The 21,644-nt window shown below is 38.1% G+C and overlaps 1 protein-coding gene across 3 annotated transcripts in view; it reads left to right on the forward strand.

Moving 5' to 3' along the window:
* GUCY1A2 (guanylate cyclase 1 soluble subunit alpha 2) overlaps window positions 1-21,644 on the forward strand; it is a 386,320-nt gene that overhangs the window by 70,785 nt on the left and 293,891 nt on the right. For all 3 annotated transcript variants that reach the window (XM_064577515.1, XM_045895137.3, XM_045895138.3), the window contains one exon: window positions 1,060-1,778. In XM_064577515.1, coding sequence (XP_064433585.1) covers window positions 1,060-1,778 — 719 coding nt within the window. The remainder of the gene's footprint in view (window positions 1-1,059; window positions 1,779-21,644) is intronic.

The following is a 21,644-nucleotide window of genomic DNA, read 5'->3' on the forward strand; positions in this document are numbered from 1 at the left end:
TAGAATTCCTTTGGCCATGGCATATGGAAGTATGAACTGAGAATACAAAGGCCTTTAACTCTTTCTAGTGAGATTCCTACTCCACTCTTGGCTACTCTCATTTTTGCGGGTGAAAGAATGCAAATCAGCCCACAGTTCTGCCATTTTTAGTTCCCTGTTTGGTCTCTCTCTCACTGGGGTCTAACTTAATTATTTCTGTTGACACTAGATAAACTGATGTCTTTCCCCACTCAGGTACCATAAATTCCCTCTCTGGGTGATATTTTCCACTTAACAAATGAATTTTGATAAGATAGTAATAGTGGATGGGCGCAATAGAGACACAACATTATAGTTGCTTCTGAAAAGTTACCCTAACGAAGAGGGAAATCATTAAGATGATCTTATTTCTGCTGATTACAGCAAATGCAGTAGGGTATTGAAGAGTTAGCAGCTAGATTAGCAACATTTGGAAAGTTTATGCTATAGGGGCTCAGGGGAGGGAGGCGTGAATAGGCAGAGCACAGAGGATTTCTAAAGCAGCAAAGCTACTTTGTATGATGCTACAATGGTGGACACATATCATTACACAGTTGTCCAAACCCAAGAGTGCAACCACCAAGAGTGAGCCCTAATGTAAACTATGGACTCTGGGAGATGATACTGTGTTATTGTAGGTTCATTGGTGGTGACACATGTATCAGAGTAGCCCAGGACTAATAGTGGGGTGAGGGGGAAGTTGTGTGTTTGTGGGGAGAGGGTTCTATGGAAAATATCCATACTTATTGTTTAATTTTGCTGTGAATCTAAAACTGCTCTAAAAAAATAAGACTATTTAAAAACAAACAAAAATACTAAAACAAGTTTATGCTTATTAACATCTTAGAAGCCTCCAGAAGATGAATTGAAATTTACTTTCTCTAATTCAAAATGAATTCATCTCTTTGGGAATTTGTGGGCCCAAGGGAATACTTCTGTTGCCTCACTCACTAGTTATCCCCTTTGATATGCATTAAAAAAAGCTATAAATTCGATTATTTCATTATACTTCTCTAACATTTCCTACCCGTTTACCTCCAGGTTTGAAGTTTGAGGAAATCCAAGAAAGATTTGGCGAGGAGTTCTTTAATATATGCTTTGATGAGAATGAAAGAGTCCTTCGAGCTGTGGGCGGCACATTGCAGGATTTTTTTAATGGCTTTGATGCTTTGTTGGAACACATTAGAACTTCTTTCGGAAAACAGGCCACTCTGGAGTCACCATCATTCCTATGCAAAGAGCTCCCTGAAGGCACTCTGATGCTCCACTATTTCCACCCTCACCATACTGTGGGGTTCGCAATGCTCGGGATGATTAAGGCCGCAGCCAAGAAGATCTACCGGCTGGACGTGGCGGTGGAGCAAGTTGCCAGTGAGAAGCTGGGCTCTGAGGCTTCGAACCCGGGCAACTGTGGCTGTCTTACCTTCCTTATCAAAGAATGTGAAAACACCACCATCACGAAGAACCTTCCCCAGGGCACCTCCCAAGTTCCTGCGGACCTCAGAATCAGCATCAGCACCTTCTGCAGAGCCTTCCCTTTCCACCTGATGTTCGACCCCCACATGTCCGTCCTTCAGCTAGGGGAAGGCCTGCGGAAGCAGCTTCGATGTGATGCTCACAAAGTGCTCAAGTTCCAGGACTGCTTCGAGATCGTGTCTCCAAGGGTTCATGCCGCCTTCGAGAGGGTCCTGCTGCGCCTGTCCACCCCATTCGTGATCAGGACCAAGCCCGAGGCTTCTGGCACTGAAAACAAAGACAAGGTAAGTGGCCACAGGCTGGAGCTGGGTGGTGGGAACTGGAAGAGTGCATAATTATTTCAGTAAATTACATGCTGCCTGGCTGTCCTTGTAATTATTTAGGCAAGAGAGCTTAAAGTGTCATTTTGGAAATCACTGGTGCCTGGATGTATGTAAAAAGATTTGGCCTTCTTCCCAGCCATTTTGCATAGTGTCTGCCTCTTCCATTAATTTATTTCAGCATATAAAAAGAAGATACTTATTAATACCAGCCATAGTAATTACAGAAATGATAGGACTCCCTTAAAGCCTGATACTGTAAACCCATGACTATTTCTACGGATTGAAGTCACACTACAAGACAAATGGTAAGACGGAATCCCACATCGTGGGGCCTGCTTGCCTTCTAAAATAAATAGGGGTGAAAAGCAAGCTCCACTTTGAATGTGCTCTGCTCTAAATTTCATAATTGAGGAACATCTGGTTTATATCCTATTTTTGTCTCAGTTTGCAGAAGAATGGATTTTCTAAAAGTTGTAAAATTAAGGGACGACCTCAAGACTTCTTTTCTAAATGGATTTTAGTATTAAAACAGACTCCTTCCTTCAGAACATGCTCACTGCTTGGAGAACACGGTGAACACTAGGAATTATTGTGAATTTCTTTGAATCCCCTTTTTGGAAAGTCTGGGTTATAAATTATAAAGAAACAAAAAGCTAAAAGCTAAATCTTGAATTCGTTTACACAAGTATGTTCCCTCAGGTAAATTTTTTTTTTTTTTTAGGAGAAGTCAACATTAGAATAATAAAATGTAAAGAAAGTCATTACTATTTTAAATAGGATAATAAATAATATAAATAATACTGTTCCAGAGTAGACATTTGCATATATGCGTGTTCAGCTTCTAGTAGAGCTATTCAGTATTTTGTATCGAGGACAATAAAGTTCTTTTAGGTGATTCAGCTTGTTCCCAAGCATTTTGGGGAAAGCTGTTGGCTTTTAGAAATGAACAGGCTTGGGGAACCTGGGTGGCTCAGTTGTTAAGCTTCTGCCTTTCGCTCAGGTCATGATGCCAGGGTCCGGGGATTGAGCCCTGCATCAGGCTCCCTGCTCCAGGGGAAGCCTGCTTCTCCCTCTCCCACCTCTCCCCTGCTTGTGTTCCCTCTCTCGCTGTGTCTCATCCTCAGTCAAGTAAATAAATAAAATCTTAAAAAAAAAAAAAAAGAAATGAACAGTCTGCTCTGGGCTAAAGGAAGAATTGTAGAGATGATTAAAAACTCAGTGAATGAATAATCACATATTCTGGAGCACCTGCCATCATAAGTAAACAAGGGAATAGCCTCCTGGAAGCAGAGCCAAAGACATTTTTGAGGATTTTATATAGCATTCATGTTAGAACTGATTTTTATCATTTTGAAATTCAGTGGAAAAATTTTTAACAAAATGCTTGAGAACTAGGGAATGATGCCCATTTATTCAGGATGTCTGGGTCCTGTGACTTACCATTTTTCATCATTTACGTTCAGTGATTTCAAAACATCTACGGATAAACCTGAAATTCCAGCTAGGCACATTTGGATATTTTAGTCTGAATGAATTGTTATTTTTCTATGCGATTACACATTTTAAATAATACTTTTCACATGTGCGTATTTTATATATATATTTATATGTTCAGTGATTGCTGCCCATTTTTGAAGCTGTTTAGAAAAAGAGGAAATCTGTTAAATGTGTGTTTTTTCCCATAGTTGTAGTTGATTTAAAAGGGGAATTATTCTATCTTTATAACTTAGAGAATATTAAAGCTGTTGGTTCTGTTTTGCAGAAGTGAAGTGTTTGGCTAGAAGGGTTTGAGCAGGTTTGGCCTCTGAAATTGGAGTGAATATTTTTGAAAATGTGCCTGAGGTGGAATATATTATTATCCATGTTAATTGCTCTCTATATTTGTAGATTTGAGAAAAATTAATTCATTTTAAAGTGATTGTTTCGGATTTTCCCCCCTATATTTCATCTGGCTTGTATTTCTATTTAACTTGTATACCAGGGTAAGGAATAGGCATAATGAAATGATGACTCAAATGTCAAGGCCCCCTGCCAATTCCAATAATAAGGCACTGTTCTCATTGAGAAGATACAGTTATAACTTAAATATGGCAGTGACAGCTTAAAAAGAATAGGCAGGATATTTAGTTAGAATAAGGATAGCAATCCTCTCATCCTTATGTTTCTGTTTTGTTTATTCACCTGGGTTTGCCACGTGGGACATTTGGGAAGCCATTCTTGGCCCAAATTGGAATGGTAGTCAATAAAGTTAGGGCATGGAGTCTTAACCAGATGAGTAACCTTTTTGAATTACTATGTTTCCAAATCCCAAATTTGTATTTTTTGAAGACATGGAAGGAGGAAAGAGAATCAAGTTTAAAAATTACAGGTCTGTTGATAAATTTGATCTCGATATTCATTATTTTCCCCATAAGGGCTCTTCTTGTTAATAAATAACTCCATGTTGTCTGAAGTTTCTAATTGTTTACTGGGCCTTGGTAAGAAAGGGCAATTTTAAAAATAATTTAGGATATTCCTTTGTCTAACAATGGAGGCTTTCATGATAATTTAACTATTTTGGCTATGCCCTTAATACCAATGAACCACCACTCCCGCAGTCCAGAAAAAAAAAACAAAACAAATGCAAAAAATGAAAAACAAGAGCTAATCATGCAGCTGAGTGACAATAAATCATTTGCAGAATGAACTGTAATGTTTTTGCTAAACCATGATCTTTTCCATTTTTGCTGTCAATCGTTGGTTTACTATAGACAGGAGGTAGGACACACTTGTGAGCAATTTGGTGATAGGCAAATGAAACAGAAAGCCAGGATCCTGGTTGTAGAGAATTTGCATCTTGATTGTGCAGTGATGAGTTACAAAGACAGAATGGTTGGTTACCAGAAGGGAGAATGTCACTGAGAGATATCTGATGCAGTCATCACTGGCAGGTCACAACTCAACAGAGTTCTGAACTCAGAAGGGACTCTTCCAGATGGACCGACCAAGCTTTGAGTCCCATTATTTGGCTCTTGTGCATCTTCTAAGCAATCACCCAGGTCTTACATAGTCTTCTCTCTCTCTCTTTTCTTGTCCTCCCATATGGCATTGCTGTGTTTCTATCGTTCCTTAAAGCTCAACTTCTTTTCTTCATCTTTCCTTATCTGATGTCAAGTATTAGAGATGAATGAATTAGTTCATTGTTAAAAAAGAACAGATTCAGCATTGGGAATTCATGGCAAATTATGAATCTATTTTAATTTGTGCTGTGCATTGTTAGGTCATTCAGATCTCACTATTATTCTGAGAATTTGGAAGTTAATCACCTAAATCTTTTGAGGCATCACTGTGAGTTTAAGAAGAAATTTGTTGCAGTCTGATGTGTAGTTTGGGGGATTACATCTAGTCATATAAATAAAAAATTGACATAGGTTCCAAAGCCTTGTTGTGTGGAGGAGGCTGTGTTTGTAAATAGGGCTGTTAGAAACCAGAGGAATGGCAGAGAACAGACACATAGGCCAATACTACATGGGTTTGCTTCAGCCACATGCAGAAGAATGAAACTGGACCATTTCCTTACACCACACACAAAATAGACTCAAAGTGGTTGAAAGACCTAAATGTGAGACAGGAGGCCATCAAAATCCTAAAGGAGAACACAGGCAGCAACCTCTTCGACCTCAGCCGCAGCAACTTCTTCCTAGAAACATCGCCAAAGGCAAGGGAAGCAAGGGCAAAAATGAACTATTGGGACTTCATCAAAGATAAAAAGCTTTTGCACAGCAAAAGAAACAGTCAACAAAACCAAAAGACAACCGACAGAATGGGAGAGGATATTTGCAAATGACACATGAGATAAAGGGCTAGTATCCAAAATCTATAAAGAACTCATCAAACTCAACACCCAAAGAACAAAGAATCCAATCAAGAAATGGGCAGAAGACATGAACAGACATTTTTCCAAAGAAGACATCCAACTGGCCAACAGACACATGAAAAAGTGCTCAACATCGCTCAGCATCAGGGAAATCCAAATCAAAACCTCAATGAGATACCACCTCACACCAGTCAGAATGGCTAAAATTAACAAGTCAGGAAATGACAGATGTTGGCGGGGATGCGGAGAAAGGGAAACCCTCCTACACTGTTGGTGGGAATGCAAGCTGGTGCAGCCACTCTGGAATACAGTATGGAGGTTCCTCAAAAAGTTAAAAATAGAGCTACCCTATGACCCAGAAATTGCACTACTGGGTATTTACTCCAAAGATACAAATGTAGTGATCCGAAGGGGTACGTGCACCCCGATGTTTATAGCAGCAATGTCCATAATAGCCAAACTATGGAAAGAGCCAAGATGTCCATCGACAGATGAATGGATAAAGAAGATTTAGTATGTATATACAATGGAATATTATGCAGCCATCAAAAGGAATGAGATCTTGCCATTTGCAATGACGTGGATGGAACTGGAGGGTATTATGCTGAGCGAAATAAGTCAATCAGAGAAAGACATGTATCATATGACCTCACTGATATGAGGAGTTCTTAATCTCAGGAAACAAACTGAGGGTTGCTGGAGTGGTGGGGGGTGGGAGGGATGGGGTTGCTGGGTGATAGACATTGGGGAGGGTATATGCTATGGAGAGCGCTGTGAATTGTGTAAGACTGTTGAATCACAGACCTGTACCTCTGAAACAAATAATGCAGTATATGTTAAGAAAAACAAAAAAGAAGAAGATAGTAGGAGGAGAAGAATGAAGGGGGGAAATGGGAGGGGGAGACAAACCATGAGAGATGATGGACTCTGAAAAACAAACTGAGGGTTCTAGAGGGGAGGAGGGTGGGGGGATTGGGGGAGCCCGGTGAGGAGTATTAAGGAGGGCATGTACTGCATGGAGCACTGGGTGTTATACACAAACAATGAATCATGGAACACTACATCAAAAACTAATGATGTAATGTATGGTGATTAACATAACATAATAAAAAAAAATAAAGAGAAGCAGAGGGGAATCTGACTTTTCAATCATGAAGAGCTCATCCTATTATCAGGACTAAGTTAAAGTAATTCTCTGACAGCTTAGGCTGCCTCCCTCACTTACTTGTGAGGATTAAATGACAGTCCATGTAACATTTTTCTATCTTCAGCCTCAGCGTCGATCACTGAATAAATGTTGATTATTACTTCTACCACTATTACTGTTCTTCACACTTGTAACCTTCCTATCTATCCATCTTCCTCCTCACTTACTGCCTTACAGAAGAAAGTACTGGACTCAGTAGCTTTAATAATTTTAGAGAAATATAGCCTACCTAGCATCTTCCTAAAATATGACTTAGGGATCTGCTTTTTCTTTAGAGACTATTATTGTTTTAAAATCACTAGTCTCCTTTTCAGATTCACTAAAGTTTGGAATCAAGTTTTTCTTACCTGTGGATATGCCAGTTGCCTTCCAAACTCAAATGGACTGGTCTGCGTAGGCGCAACCTGAAATAGCAGTGGATTTGAGAAATAATAAACAACATGAGTTCTTTTGACATTTTTTTCTTAGTAGCAACGCTTCAAAGAACTTTAATAACATTGTGGAAGGAGTCCAGCTTTTGAAATACATCATCCCTACAATGGCGCGATGGCCTTGTTATTCATCTTCACCTTTGGTCTCAGGGTGTTAATGTTAAAAGCATTAACAACAACACATTTCTTTGTCAATCCCTAGAAATATTCTCACATTTGTCTTACTAATTAAAAGCTGCAAAACAAATGCTGGGAAATCATTTTCAAAGAATAAAGGAGGAATTAACCTCTGATTTTCTGTGGCCAGATCAGGTTTCAAACTAGTCCTTTCTCTTTCCTGGACATGGGCCCATCTTCTGGCAGGATGATTAAAAAGTTGAAAATGTTTTTATTAATCTTACCAAACCTTAATGACACCGTTGAAAGACAGATTTCACCCGGCTGTCAAGAATACATATTTGACTTCAACGTAAATTTAATTTAATTTGGGAAAAGGGGAGCATTTCTCCTCTTTTCAGGTCAGAACATTCTGTTAGAGAATTCCAAATATTGAACAATAATTTTCGTGATGGACAAAATGTCATTAGGGCTTTCTCTATAAATTAGCATTAGAGAACATAGAAATAACTTCATTCAAAATTATCTGGAGTTTTCTTTGCTTTTGTAATTACAAATGAGCTCTTTATTTATTTATTTATTTTTTTTTTTGGTTTTTCTCTGGAACTGCTCCCTGACCATAAACTGCCTTTTAAAGTAGGTTAGACAAATTCAGATTCAGATGCAGGTATTGCTGAGGTTCATTCTGGCTCTTTCACTAAAAAAACAAAACAAAACAAAAAACCCTATAATGTTAAAATCCCCATACAGTGCTATGTTACTGTATAGTTACTGAATTCTGTGTAGTCAGAGGACAAGGTGGATGTTACATGGTGAATTATATATTCCCTACAGTGATCTTCATGCTTCAAGTGCCCATTTTACCATGTTTTTATTTTTGTTAGGAAAGATTGCACTCCTGAACTTACAAAGGAGGTGCCTCGTATCATAGATCAGACATTATTGAGTTCTACTGTGGTATGTGCTGGGTGGGGAGGATTGGCCCTTTTAGTCACAAATTGTTCAGAATCTTTCTTTAATTGCTCCTTTGGTTTTTAACTTAGAATCATTTCATTTTAACTGGTAGCTTTCAGTCTTAAAAGCTGAAGAGCTGTTTTGAATTCATTGCCTCCCTCATTTTTGATGGTGCTCTCTTGATTCACACGAACGTTTTTCATAAGCATACAGTGCAATGATTTTTGGTAAGTGTATATAATTGTGTGACTATCACAACAATACAGTCTTGGAACATTTTATCACCCTCCAAAGTTTCCTGTGCCCATCTGTGGTCAATCCTTGCTTCTACTGCTGACCCCAGGCAACCACTGGCCTATTTGCATCTGCATAGATTTGTCTTTTGAAGACATTTCTTAAAAATGTAATCATACAAATATGTCATCTTGTCTGGCATAATGTTTTTGAGGTTTATCCATGTTGCATGCATGAGTAACTTGTTCATTTTTAGTACAGTATTCCATTGCACAAATATACTGCAGTTTTGTTTTTTAACCCACTTACCAGTGGATGGACACTGGATTCTTTTCAGATTTTGGCTGTTAGGAATAATGTTGCAGTGAACATTTGCACATAAGTGTTTGTGTTGGATATATGTCCATTTCTCCTGGATAGATTCCTAGCAGAGGGATTGCTGTGTCATATGCTATGTTTAACTTTTTAAAGGAATTGCCACGCTGTTGAACAAAGAGGCTATGCTACTTGCTATTTAACCAACATATTTGGGTTCAAGTTTCTTCATGTTCTCCCCAACACTGGGTATTGGTACTCTTCTTGACCATGACCATCCTGGTAAATGTAAAGTAGAATCCTGGGTTTTAATTTACATTTCCCCAGTGACTAATGATGTGAAGCATCTTTTCTTGTGCTTATTAGCTATCGGTATAATTTCTTTGGTTAAATGTCTAATCGAATGTTTTACCCATATCTGTGTTGTTTGTCTTCCTGTTGAATTGTATTTTTTTAAAATATATAGATTCTGGATATTATATTGACTTCAAAAGTAACTATATTATGTTGACTTCAAAAGTAACTGTCTTTTGAAGCTCAAAGGTACTGTGATAGTACTATTATTTGCTTTTAGTCTGATAACTAATGAATCTTTGCATAATTCAAGGCCACAGAGATTTCCCCCTTTGTTTTCTTCTAGATATTTTCTAATTTTAACTCTTAGATTTGTGATTCATTTTGAGACATATTTTGTGTATACCATGAGGGCCCAAGTTTTTTTAAAATTTTTTGTTTAATTTTTTTGCACATGGACATCTAGCTGTCCCAGCACAGTTTTTGAGAAAACTGTTTTCACCATTGAATTGGCTTTGCAACTTTATCAAGAATCAATTGACCATAGATTTTTTTCTAGCCTTTCTGTTCTTCTCCATTTTAAAAAAATATCTAACCATATGGTGATAACATCGTGTTTTGATTACTATATCCAAATAAGTTTTGCAATTGGGTGTTTTAAGTCTTTGAAGTTTGTTCTTTTTCAAAGTTGTGTTGGCTATTCTTGGTCCTTTGTATTTCCATGTAAATTTTAGGATGCACGTGTCAATTTCTACAACAGCTTCTAGGATTTTGATAGCAATTGCACTGAATCTGTAGGTTTCTTTAGAAAGAATAGCTGTCTTAAAATATTGAGTCTTCTATTCCATGAAGATATCTCTCTCAGTTAATTTAGATCTTCTTTAATTTTTGTCAATAAAGGCTTGTTGTTGTTGTTTTTTTTAAAAGATTTATTCTAGAGCGAATGTGTGCAAGTGAGTGGGGGGAGGGACAGAGGGAGAGGGAGAGAGAGAATCCTCAAGCAGACTCCCTGCTGAGGGAGGAACCCAATGTGGGGTTTGGTCCCAGGACTTTGAGATCATGACCTGAGCTGAAATCAGGAGTCGGAGGCTTAACTGACTGAGCCACCAGGCGTCCTGGTCGACAAAGGTTTTATAGCTTTTGGTGTGCAGGTCTTGCACTATTTTGTTTTTTTCTTTCTTACTGTAACACAGAGAGTTTTGAAATTGCATTTTTATTAAAATATAGAAATACAACTTATTTCTGTATATTGATCTTGAGTCCTATGGCCTTGCTAAACTCAGAATAGTTTAATATTATAGAATAGAAAAAATGCTATTTTTGGGGGGGTAGATTCTTTAGGATTTTTTTTTACATAAGAGTCCGTGTAGTCTGAGAGTTAAGATAGTTGTCCTTCTAACTTTTAAATTTATCTTTTTCTCCCTCCTTCCCTATGTCCCTCCCTTCCCCCTACCTGAATCTTTCCTTACCTATTACACTGGCTAGAACCTTAAGTACAGTGTTGAATAAAAGTGGTGATCGTGGATATTCTTGCCTTTTTCTGAACTTAGAAAGAAAAGCATTCAGTCTTTTACCATAGGTGTGAAATGTTTTTAATCAGATTGAGGAAATTCCTTTCTGTTCCTAGTTTGTTGAGACTTTTTATCATGAGTAGGTGTTAGATTGTGTCTAGTCTATTTTCTCTATGTATTGAAATGGTCTTATGGCTTTGCCCTTAATTCTGTAAATAGGACATATTATATTAACAATTTCCAGATGTTGAACTAAAAATCTTGGGATAAATCCCACTTGGTCATGTTTATATGTTATAAACCTCTTTATATGTTGCTGAATTTGGTTTGCTAATATTTTGTTAAGGATTTTTGCATCTTTGTCATGAGAGCTATTGGTATGTAGAATTTTTCCTTTCTTTTAAAATTTTTTTCTTGTGATGTCTTTGGCCTCAGAGAATGAGTTGGGAAGAGTTTATTCTTACTCTTTTTCTGAAAGACTTTGTGTAGGATTGTTACCATTTTTTTCTCTGAATGTTTGATAAATAGTTTGCATGGTGTATCTTTTTTTGTCTTTTTACTTTCAACCTGTGTTTGTCTTTGAATCTGAAGGTGTTTTTTACAGATATAGTTGGCTTTCACTTTTTTATACAGTCTCATAATCTCTGCCTTTTGATGGAATTGTAGTATATTCACATTTAATGTAGTTGTTGACTTGGTTGGAATTACATCTGTCATTTTGTTTGTTTATACTGTGTCTCATGTCTTTTTGTTCCCTATTCCTCTTTTAAGAATTCTTTTGTATTAAATGAATATTTTTAGTTTGGCACTTTATTTCCTTATTGATTTTACAAATACATTTTTAAAGTTATTTTATTAGTGATTACTCTAGAGATTACAATGTAATTTAGCTTATAATAATCTTTTTTTTTTTTATTCACTTGAGACACAGAGATACAGAGAGAGAGAGAGAGCATGAGCAGGGAGAAGGCAGAGGGAGAGGGAGAAGCAGGCTCCCCGCTGAGCAGGAAGCCCGATGCGGGGCTCGATCCCAGGACACTGGGATCATGACCTGAGCCGAAGGCAGACGCTTAACCATCTGAGCCACCCAGGCGCCCCTCATAATCTCTTTCAAATTAACACTGCCCTAGTGTTGGTAGACAGTTTCGTTTCTATATAGCTCCATTCCTCCTCCCCACCATACATAAACCTAGTTATGTATAATTATTATGTATGTGATAATTATGTGTAATAATTTTAACTATATATTTGTTTTTTAAAAGGAGTTAGAAAAAGAAATGAAAAATATATTCCAGTGTGCTATATACTCTTTTTAAACGTTTTTATTTAAATTCCAATTAATTAACATACAGTGTAATAGTAGTTTCAGATATACAGTTTAGTGATTCAGTACTTCCATATATCACCCGGTGCTCATCACAAGTGCACTTCTTAATCCCCATCATGTATTTCCCGCATCCCCTCTCAGACCTCCCCTCTGGTCACCATAATTTGTTCTCTATACTTAAGAGTCTGTTTCTTGGTTTGCCTCTCTCTCTCTCCTTTTCCCTATGCTTGTTTGTTTTGTTTTTTAAATTCCACATATGAGTGAAATCATATGATTTTTATCTTTTTCTGACTCACTGATTTCACTTAGCATAATACTCTCTAGCTCCAGAAAAAAAAAAAGAACTCTCTAGATCCATCCACATCATTGCAAATGGCAAGATTTCTTTCTTTTTTACAGCCAAGTAATATTCCATTGTATACATATACCACATCATCTTTACCCAGTCATCAGTCATATACTCTTATATTTATCTACACATTTACCATCACCAGTCTATTTATTTCTTCCCATATATTCATATATTTTCTTTCAAATTGAAGGAGTTCCTTTAGTATGCCTTGTACTATTAATACCATCCACTACCAACAAGTTCTGTTAGTTTTTGTTTATCTGGGTATATCTTTATTTTACCTGCAGTTTTGATTATTTGGTTGTAGAATTCTTGGTTGGCAGTATCCTTTTTCAGGCAGTTTGAATATTCAGTTCAGTGTCTTTTGGCCTCTGTTGTTTCCAGTGAGAAATTAGTCACTAATTGTATCATTCTTCCTCTTTATTTTTAGGAAAGACGTAGCACATGGCTATTAACAGAGAGTGAGTGGCCTTAGGGGTTGAAGAGATTGATTGGGCAGAGAAGACCTCACTGTGAATGTGGCGTGTGATTTTTTAAAGGAATATCATCTATATAATATATACATATGTATATATATGTATACATATATATTCCTTTATATATTCCACGTGTGTGTGTGTGTGTGTGTGTGTGTGTGTAACTCATGAATTTCTCTCATATCTTGGTACTAATAAGATTCCCTGCGTGGTTCCATCATTACACCACTTGACACATTTTGTATCATTGTTAAACATTCCTTTGGGGGCATCCAGCATAATTTCTTTCTTTTTTCTTTTTTTTAAATTTTAAATAATAAAAGCTACATATTTTTTTTGGCTACTGCAGATTTTTGATCATATTTTTTCAATTTGTTACTGGACTCTTTATTAAGTTCTTTTATTATGAAATAGTTTATACTTTGTACAAATTTGGAAAATGCAGAACACAATGAAAAAAATCTATTTTTATTATTACTACTTTGAAATATCCACTGATAACATTTTGATTTACCTATTTTTCTTTTTCCTATAAAACTCATGATTTATATAGTTGTAGATGATTGGATTAAAAATTGTTTTTCTGATAAAAGAGTAATCTGTGCCAATTTAGTCTTTACAGTTTTTTTTTTTTTCAGATTATCTTTAGTAGTGCAGTTATTTTTGTGTGTGTCATATTTTCTGGTTACTCAGCAGCAGTCTAACATTTCAGCACATCTACTAACTCTATCCCTGTTAGTTCCCATGTAATTGTCTAGTACAATCTTTAATTTACTCACCTGTAAAAAGCAGTTATGGAGAAACTTTTGCTCAGGAACTTCTGTTCTGTACAAATGTAAGTCTAGCCTTTACCAGTCAACACTATTTGTATATTTTAGTATCTCCTTCTCTTGTACCTTGTCTTTTTTTATTCATAGCATTGGTTGAAATGACAGGTGTATCTCTGGGTTCTTTTTAATCTGCCCGTAGGGAACCCTGCTGCTGCAGTTGAACCACGAGGCCAGTATATACCTTTGGACTTCCCTTTTTCCCTCTGAGCAGCAACTGAATTAGGGGGCCAGTGGATTACTCCAAGATCATTAAACATTATTGACATGTCACTGTTGTTACAACAGGATGTGTCACCTAAGAGAGCACACAACAGTTGTCATAGTAAACTTCACCCTGTATTCATCAAAGGGGAGGACCCCAGAACCTGCCAGTTATCCTGTTAGCTGTGCGGTGGGAAGGTAGCTTGGATGGTCCTGATAACTGCTCTGCCTTACTGGAGATATCAGAGGCCTGGCAACACAATATTCTAGATTTTGTCTACTCCTTTAAACACATTACATCTTTGCTCTTCAAAGATTCTGAGATTTGTTATTACTGAGTTCCAGAACACCAATCAGGACTTATTTCTTGATTGTGTAGTGACTTGTAAGTCGTTCTATTTTTTAATTCATTATTTTATTTATTTTTATTTTATTATCACTTAGCCAACATATAGTACATCATTAGTTTTTTTAAAACTTTATTATGTCATGTTAATCACCATACATTACACCATTAGTTTTTGATACAGTGTTCCATGATTCACTGTTCGCATATAACACCCAGTGATCCATTCAATGCGTGCCCTCTTTAATACCCATCACCAGGCTAACCCATCCCACACCCCCCTCCCCTCTAAAACCCTCAGTTTGTTTCTCAGAGTCCATAGTCTCTCATGGTTCGTCTGATTCCCTCCCCGATTCCCCCCGCTTCATTTTTCCCTTCCTGCTATCATCTTCTTTTTTTTTTTTTTCTAACATATAATGTATTATTTGTTTCAGAGGTATAGGTCTGTGATTCAACAGTCTTACACAATTCACAGCGCTCACCATAGCACATACCCTCCCTAATGTCTATCACCTAGCCACCCATCCCTCCCACCCCCCACCACTCCAGCAACCCTCAGTTTGTTTCCTGAGATTAAGAATTCCTCATATCAGTGAGATCATATGATACATGTCTTTCTCTGATTGACGTATTTGGCTCAGCATAATACAGTTCCATCAACGTCGTTGCAAATGGCAAGATTTCAGTGTTTTTTTTTTTTTTTTTTTGATAGCTGCATAATATTCCACACCACATCTTCTTAATCCATTTATCTGTTGATGGACATCTTGGCTCTTTCCATAGTTTGGCTATTGTGGACATTGCTGCTATAAACATCAGGGTGCACGTACCCTTTCAGATCCCTACTTTTGTATCTTTGGGGTAAATACCCAGTAGTGCAATTGCTGGGTCGTAGGGAAGCTCTGTTTTCAACTTTTTGAGGAACCTCCATATTGTTTTCCAGAGTGGCTGCACCAGCTTGCATTCCCACCAACAGTGTAGGAAGGTTCCCCTTTCTCCGCATCCCCGCCAACATCTGTCGTTTCCTGACTTGTTAATTTTAGCCATTCTGACTGGTGTGAGGTGGTATCTCATTGAGGTTTTGATTTACATTTCCCTGATGCCGAGCAACGTTGAGCACTTTTTCATGTGTCTGTTGGCCAGTTGGATGTCTTTGGAAAAATGTCTGTTCATGTCTTCTGCCCTTTTCTTGATTGGATCATTTGTTCTTTGGGTGTTGAGTTTGAGAAGTTCTTTTTTTTTTTTTTTTAAAGATTTTATTTATTTGACAGAGAGAGACACAGCGAGAGAGGGAACACAAGCAGGGGGAGTGGGAGAGGGAGAAGCAGGCTTCCCGCCGAGCAGGGAGCCCAATGCGGGGCTCGATCCCAGGACCCTGGGATCATGACCTGAGCCGAAGGCAGATGCTTAACGACTGAGCCACCCAGGCACCCCGAGTTTGAGAAGTTCTTTATAGATTTTGGATACTAGCCCCTTATCTGATAGGTCATTTGCAAATATCTTCTCCCATTCTGTCGGTTGTCTTTTGGTTTTGTTGACTGTTTCCTTTGCTGTGCAAAAGCTTTTTATCTTTGATGAAGTCCCAATAGTTCATTTTTGCCCTTGCTTCCCTTGCCTTTGGCAATGTTTCTAGAAAGAATTTGCTGCAGCTGAGGTCAAAGAGGTTGCTGCCTGTGTTCTCCTTTAGGATTTTGATGGAATCCTGTCTAACGTTGAGGTCTTTCAACCATTTGGAGTCTATTTTTGTGTGTGGTGTAAGGAAATGGTCCAGTTTCATTCTTCTGCATGTGGCTGTCCAATTTTCCCAACACCATTTGTTGAGGAGACTGTCTTTTTTCCATTGGACATTCTTTCCTGCTTTGTCAAAGATTAATTGACCATAGAGTTGAGGGTCCATCTGTGGGCTCTCTCTTCCGTTCCATTGATCTGTGTGTCTGTTTTTGTGCCAGTACCATACTGTCTTGATGATGACAGCTTTGTAATAGAACTTGAAGTCTGGAATTGTGATGCCACCAGCTTTGCTTTTCTTTTTCAACATTCGTCTGGCTATGCAGGGTCTTTTCTGGTTCCATACAAATTTTAGGATTATTTGTTCCATTTCTTTGAAAAAGGGGGATGGTATTTTGATAGGGATTGCATTAAATGTGTAGCTTGCTCTAGGTAGCATTAACATCTTCGCAATATTTGTTCTTCCAATCCATGAACATGGAACGTTTTTCCATTCTTTGTGTCTTCCTCAATTTCTTTCATGAGTATTTTATAATTTTCTGAGTACAGATTCTTTGGTTAGATTTGGTTAACTCTTTGGTTAGATTTATTCCTAGGTATCTTATGGTTTTGGGTGCAATTGTGAATGGGATCAACTCCTTAATTTCTCTTTCTTCTGTCTTGTTGGTGTATAGGAATGCCACTGATTTCTGTGCATTGATTTTATATCCTGCCACTTGACTGAATTCCTGTATGAGTTCTAGCAGTTTTGGGGTGGAGTCTTTTGGGTTTTCCACATAAAGTATCATATCATCTGCAAAGAGTGAGAGTTTGACTTCTTTGCTGATTCGGATGCCTTTTATTTCTTTTTGTTGTCTGATTCCTGTTGCTGGGACTTCTAATACTATGTTGAATAGCAGTGGTGATAGTGGACATCCCTTCTGTGTTCCTGACCTTAGGGGGAAAGCTCTCAGTTTTTCCCCATTGAGAATGATGTTCTCTGTGGGTTTTTCATAGATGGCTTTTATGATATTGAGGTATGTTTCATCTATCCCTACACTCTGAAGTGTTTTAATCAAGAAAGGATGCTGTTCTTTGTCAAATGCTTTTTCTGCATCTATTGAGAGGATCATATGGTTCTTGTTCTTTCTTTGATTAAAGTATTTTATCACATTGATTGATTTGTGGATGTTGAACCACCTTGCAGCCCAGGAATAAATCCCACGTGGTCATGGTGAATAATCCTTTTATTGTACTGTTGGATCCTATTGGCTAGTATTTTGGTGAGAATTTTTGCATCCATGTTCATCAGGGAAATTGGTCTCTAATTCTTCCTTTTGATGGGGCCTTTGATTAATTTTGGGATCAAGGTAATGCTGGCCTCATAAAACGAGTTTGGAAGTTTTCCTTCCATTTCTATTTTTTGGAACAGTTTCAGAAGAATAGGTATTAATTCTTCTTTAAATGTTTGGTAGAATTCCCCTGGGAAGCCATCTGGCCCTGGGCTTTTGTTTGTTGGGAGATTTTTGATGACTGCTTCAATTTCCTTAGTGGTTATAGGTCTGTTCAGGTTTTCTATTTCTTCCTGGTTCAGTTTTGGTAGTTGATACATTTCTAGGAATGCATCCATTTCTTCCAGGTTATCTAATTTGCTGGCATAGAGTTGCTCATAATATGTTCTTATAATTGTTTGTATTTCCTTGGTATTGGTTGTGATCTCTTTCATTCATGATTTTATTTGTTTGGATCCTTTCTCTTTTCTTTTTGATAAGTCTGGCCAGGGGTTTATCAATCTTTTTAATTCTGTCAAAGAACCAGCTCCTAGTTTCGTTGATCTGTTCTACTGTTCTTTTAGTTTCTATTTCATTGATTTCTGCTCTGATCTTTATTATTTCTCTTCTCCTGCTGGGTTTAGGCTTTCTTTGCTGTTCTTTCTCCAGCTCCTTTAGGTGTAGGGTTAGGTTGTGTATTTGAGACCTTTCTTGTCTCTTGAGAAAGGTTTGTATTGCTATATACTTTCCTCTTAGGACTGCCTTTGGTGCATCCCAAAGATTTTGAACAGTTGTGTTTTCATTTTCATTGGTTTCCTTGAATTTTTTAAATTCTTTAATTTCCTGGTTGACCCATTCATTCTTTAGTAGGATGCTCTTTAGCCTCCATGTATTTGAGTTCTTTCCGACTTTCCTCTTGTGATGGAGTTCTAGTTTCAAAGCACTGTGGTCTGAAAATATACAGGGAATGATTCCAATCTTTTGGTACCAGTTGAGACCTGATTTGTGACCTAGGATGTGATCAGTTCTGGAGAATATTCCATGGGCACTAGAGAAGAATGTGTATTCTGTTGCTTTGGGATGGAATGTTCTGAATATATCTGTGAAGTCCATTTGGTCCAGTGTGTCATTTAAAGTCTTTATTTCCTTGTTGATCTTTTGTTTAGATGATGTGTCCATTTCAGTGCAGGGGGTGTTAAAGTCCCCCACTATTATTGTATTGTTGTCAATGTGTTTCTTTGCTTTTGTTATTAATTGGCTTATATAATTGGCTGCTCCCATTTTAGTGGCATAAATATTTACAATTTGTTAGATCTTCTTGTTGGATAGACCCTTTAAGTAAGATATAGTGTCCTTCCTCATCTCTTATTATAGTCTTTGGTTTAAAACCTAATTTGTCTGATATAAATATTGCCACCCCAGCTTTCTTTTGGTGTCCATTAGCATGGTAAATGGTTTTCCACCCCCTCACTTTCAATCTGGGGGTGTCTTTGGGTCTAAAATGAGTCTCTTGCAGACAGCATATCGATGGGTCTTGTTTTTTAATCCAATCTGATAGCTTGTGTCTTTTGATTGGGGCATTTAGCCCATTTACATTCAGGGTAACTATTGAAACATACGAATTTAGTGTCGTCGTATTGCTTGTAAGGTGACTGTTACTGTATATTGTCTGTGTTCCTTTCTTGTCTATGTTAGTTTTAGGCTCTCTCTTTGATTAGAGGACCCCTTTCAATATTTCTTGTAGGGCTGATTTCGTGTTTGCAAATTCTTTTAGTTTTTATTTGTCCTGGAAACTTTTTATCTCTCCTTCTATTTTCATTGACAGCCTGGCTGGATATAGTATTCTTGGCTGCATATTTTTCTCATTTAGTGCTCTGAAGATATCCTGCCAGTCCTTTCTGGCCTTCCAGGTCTCTGTCAATAGGTCTGTTGCCAATCTAATGTTTCTACCATTGTAGGTTACAGATCTCTTGTCCCAAGCTGCTTTCAGGATTTTCTCTTTGTCTCTGAGACTTGTAAGTTTTACTATTAGATGTCGGGGTGTTGACCTGTTTTTATCGATTTTGAGAGGGGTTCTCTGTGCCTCCTGGATTTTGATGCCTGTTTCCTTCCCCAAATTAGGGAAGTTCTCTGCTATAATTTGCTCCAGTGCACCTTCTGCCCCTCTCTCTCTTTCTTCTTCTGCGATCCCAATTTTTCTAATATTGTTTCATCTTACGGTATCACTTATCTCTCTAATTCTGCCCTTGTGATCCAGTAGTTGTGTATCTCTCTTTTTCTCAGCTTCTTTATTCTCCATCATTTGGTCTTCTATATCACTGATTCTTTCTTCTGCCTCATTTATCCTACTGGTTAGAACCTCCATTTTTGATTGCACCTCACTGATAGCCTTTTTGATTTCGACTTGGTTAGATTTTAGTTTTTATTTCTCCAGAAAAGTTTCTCTAATATCTTCCATGCTTTTTTCAAGCCCAGCTAGTATCTTTAAAATCATCATTCTGAACTCTAGTTCTGACATCGTACTAATGTCCGTATTGATTAGGTCCTGGCAGTTGGTACTGTCTCTTGTTCTTTTTTTTTTTTGAGATGAGTTTTTTGTCTTGTCATTTTGTCCAGAGGAGAATAGATGAATGAGAGAACAAAATGGTAACAGGGTAAAAATGACCCCAGAAAAATATACACTAAACAAATTAGGAGAGACCTGAAACCAGGGGAAAAGGAAGGGAAAGAAAAAAAAAAAGGAATATGATTAACTATGTTTAGGCTGGTCAATAGGTCAGTGCCACACTCTAGATTTTGGGCATATTTTGGTGTGTTAGAAGAAAGTGCCTCCCAAAATTTTAAGGAAAGAAAAACTTATATATGTAGGAAAATAAGGGTAAATAAAGTGAAGGGATGGAATATGAGTGTAAAGATGAAGATTATAAAAGATTTTATAAAAGGAATTGATAAGAATTTGATTGAAAAAAGAAGAAAAATTTTAAAAAAGGGAGAGAATGTGATTAGGTAGGAGACTAGAACAAAGCCATACACTAGAGATTTAGGGTATATTTTGGTCTTTTAGAAGAAAGTGTATCCCAAAATTTTAAAGCGAGAACAACTTCTATATATATCAAAAATAAGGTTAATTACAATGAAGGGATAGACTATAAGTCTAAAAATGAAAAATAAAAAAGAGTTTTAAAAAAGGGATTGATAAGATGTTGGTTGAAAAAGGGAAAAAGAAAAATTAAAAAAAAAATAGGAAAAGAAAAAAATTTAAAAAATTAACTTTGAAAGACTAAAGAATCATGGGAAAAAAGCCATGAATTCTATGTGCTGTATCCCCCTAGCGCTGGAGTTCTGCTGTTCTCATTGATTGGTAAACTTGTTCTTGGCTGGCTGTTCTCGCTGATCTTCTGGGGGAAGGGCCTGTTGCCGTGGTTCCCAAATGTCTTTGCTGGAGGTGGAATTGCCCCGCCCTTGCCCCACCAGGGCTAAGTAATCTCGGGTTTGCTCTCAGGAGCTTTTGTTCCCTGCAAGCTTTCCATTTGGCTTTGGAGGACGAGAGTGAAAATGGCGGCCTCCCAGTCTCTGCCCTGTAGGAGGCGAGAACTCGGGGCCCCGCTCCTCAGTGCGCCCTCAGAGAAAAGCAGTCAATCACTCCCGTCTCCCTGGTTTCCGGCCACACTCCATGCTCACCCAGCCTGTGACTGAGCGTTTCTATCTCTGGCACCTGACTCGGTGTGGAGTCTCCAACCCAGCAGATCCCTGCGGTGCACTCCCGCGCTGTTCCTCCCAGGGGAGGAAGGAAAGTCTCCCCGGATCTGCCGCTTATTGGGTCCCTCCTGGAGGAGCAGTGGCCTGACCTTGCCCCGGATCACGGTTTATGGCAACCCCTAGCTGAGAGCCTGCGCCTCTGCTCCATCTCTGCAGCCGGCTTCCTCAATCCAATACCTGGGAGCTCTGCTGCACTCAGGCACCCCCGGTCTTTCTGTTACCCCGAGGGTCCTGAGACCACACTGTCCCACAAGGGTTCAACCCCCAGCTTAGCCACTGGAGCAATGTCCCTCAGCGGAGCAGACTTCTAAAAGTTCCGATTTTGTGCTCTGTGGCTTTATCACTTGCTGGTCGCGGCCGATGGAGGCCCCCTCCCCCGCCGTCTATCCTCCCGAATATTGCCTCAGATTCACTTCTCCGAACGTCCTACCTTCCAGAAAATGGTCGCTTTTCTGTTCAGAGAGTTGCTGCTATTCTTTTCTTTGATCTCCTGTTGAGTTCATAGGTGTTCAGAATGGTTTGATCCCTATCTAGCTGAATTCCTGGGACCAGACAAAATTTAGGTCTCCTACTCCTCCACCATCTTGCTAAGTCATTCTTTAAGCTATATTGTCTTTCTTTTTTCAAGTGGATTTTATG

Source organism: Mirounga angustirostris, unplaced genomic scaffold (genome assembly GCF_029215605.1).
Source record: "Mirounga angustirostris isolate CCGP_5_RB_7025 unplaced genomic scaffold, mMirAng1.0.hap1 SCAF_13, whole genome shotgun sequence".
Classification (NCBI taxonomy): Eukaryota; Metazoa; Chordata; class Mammalia; order Carnivora; family Phocidae; genus Mirounga; species Mirounga angustirostris.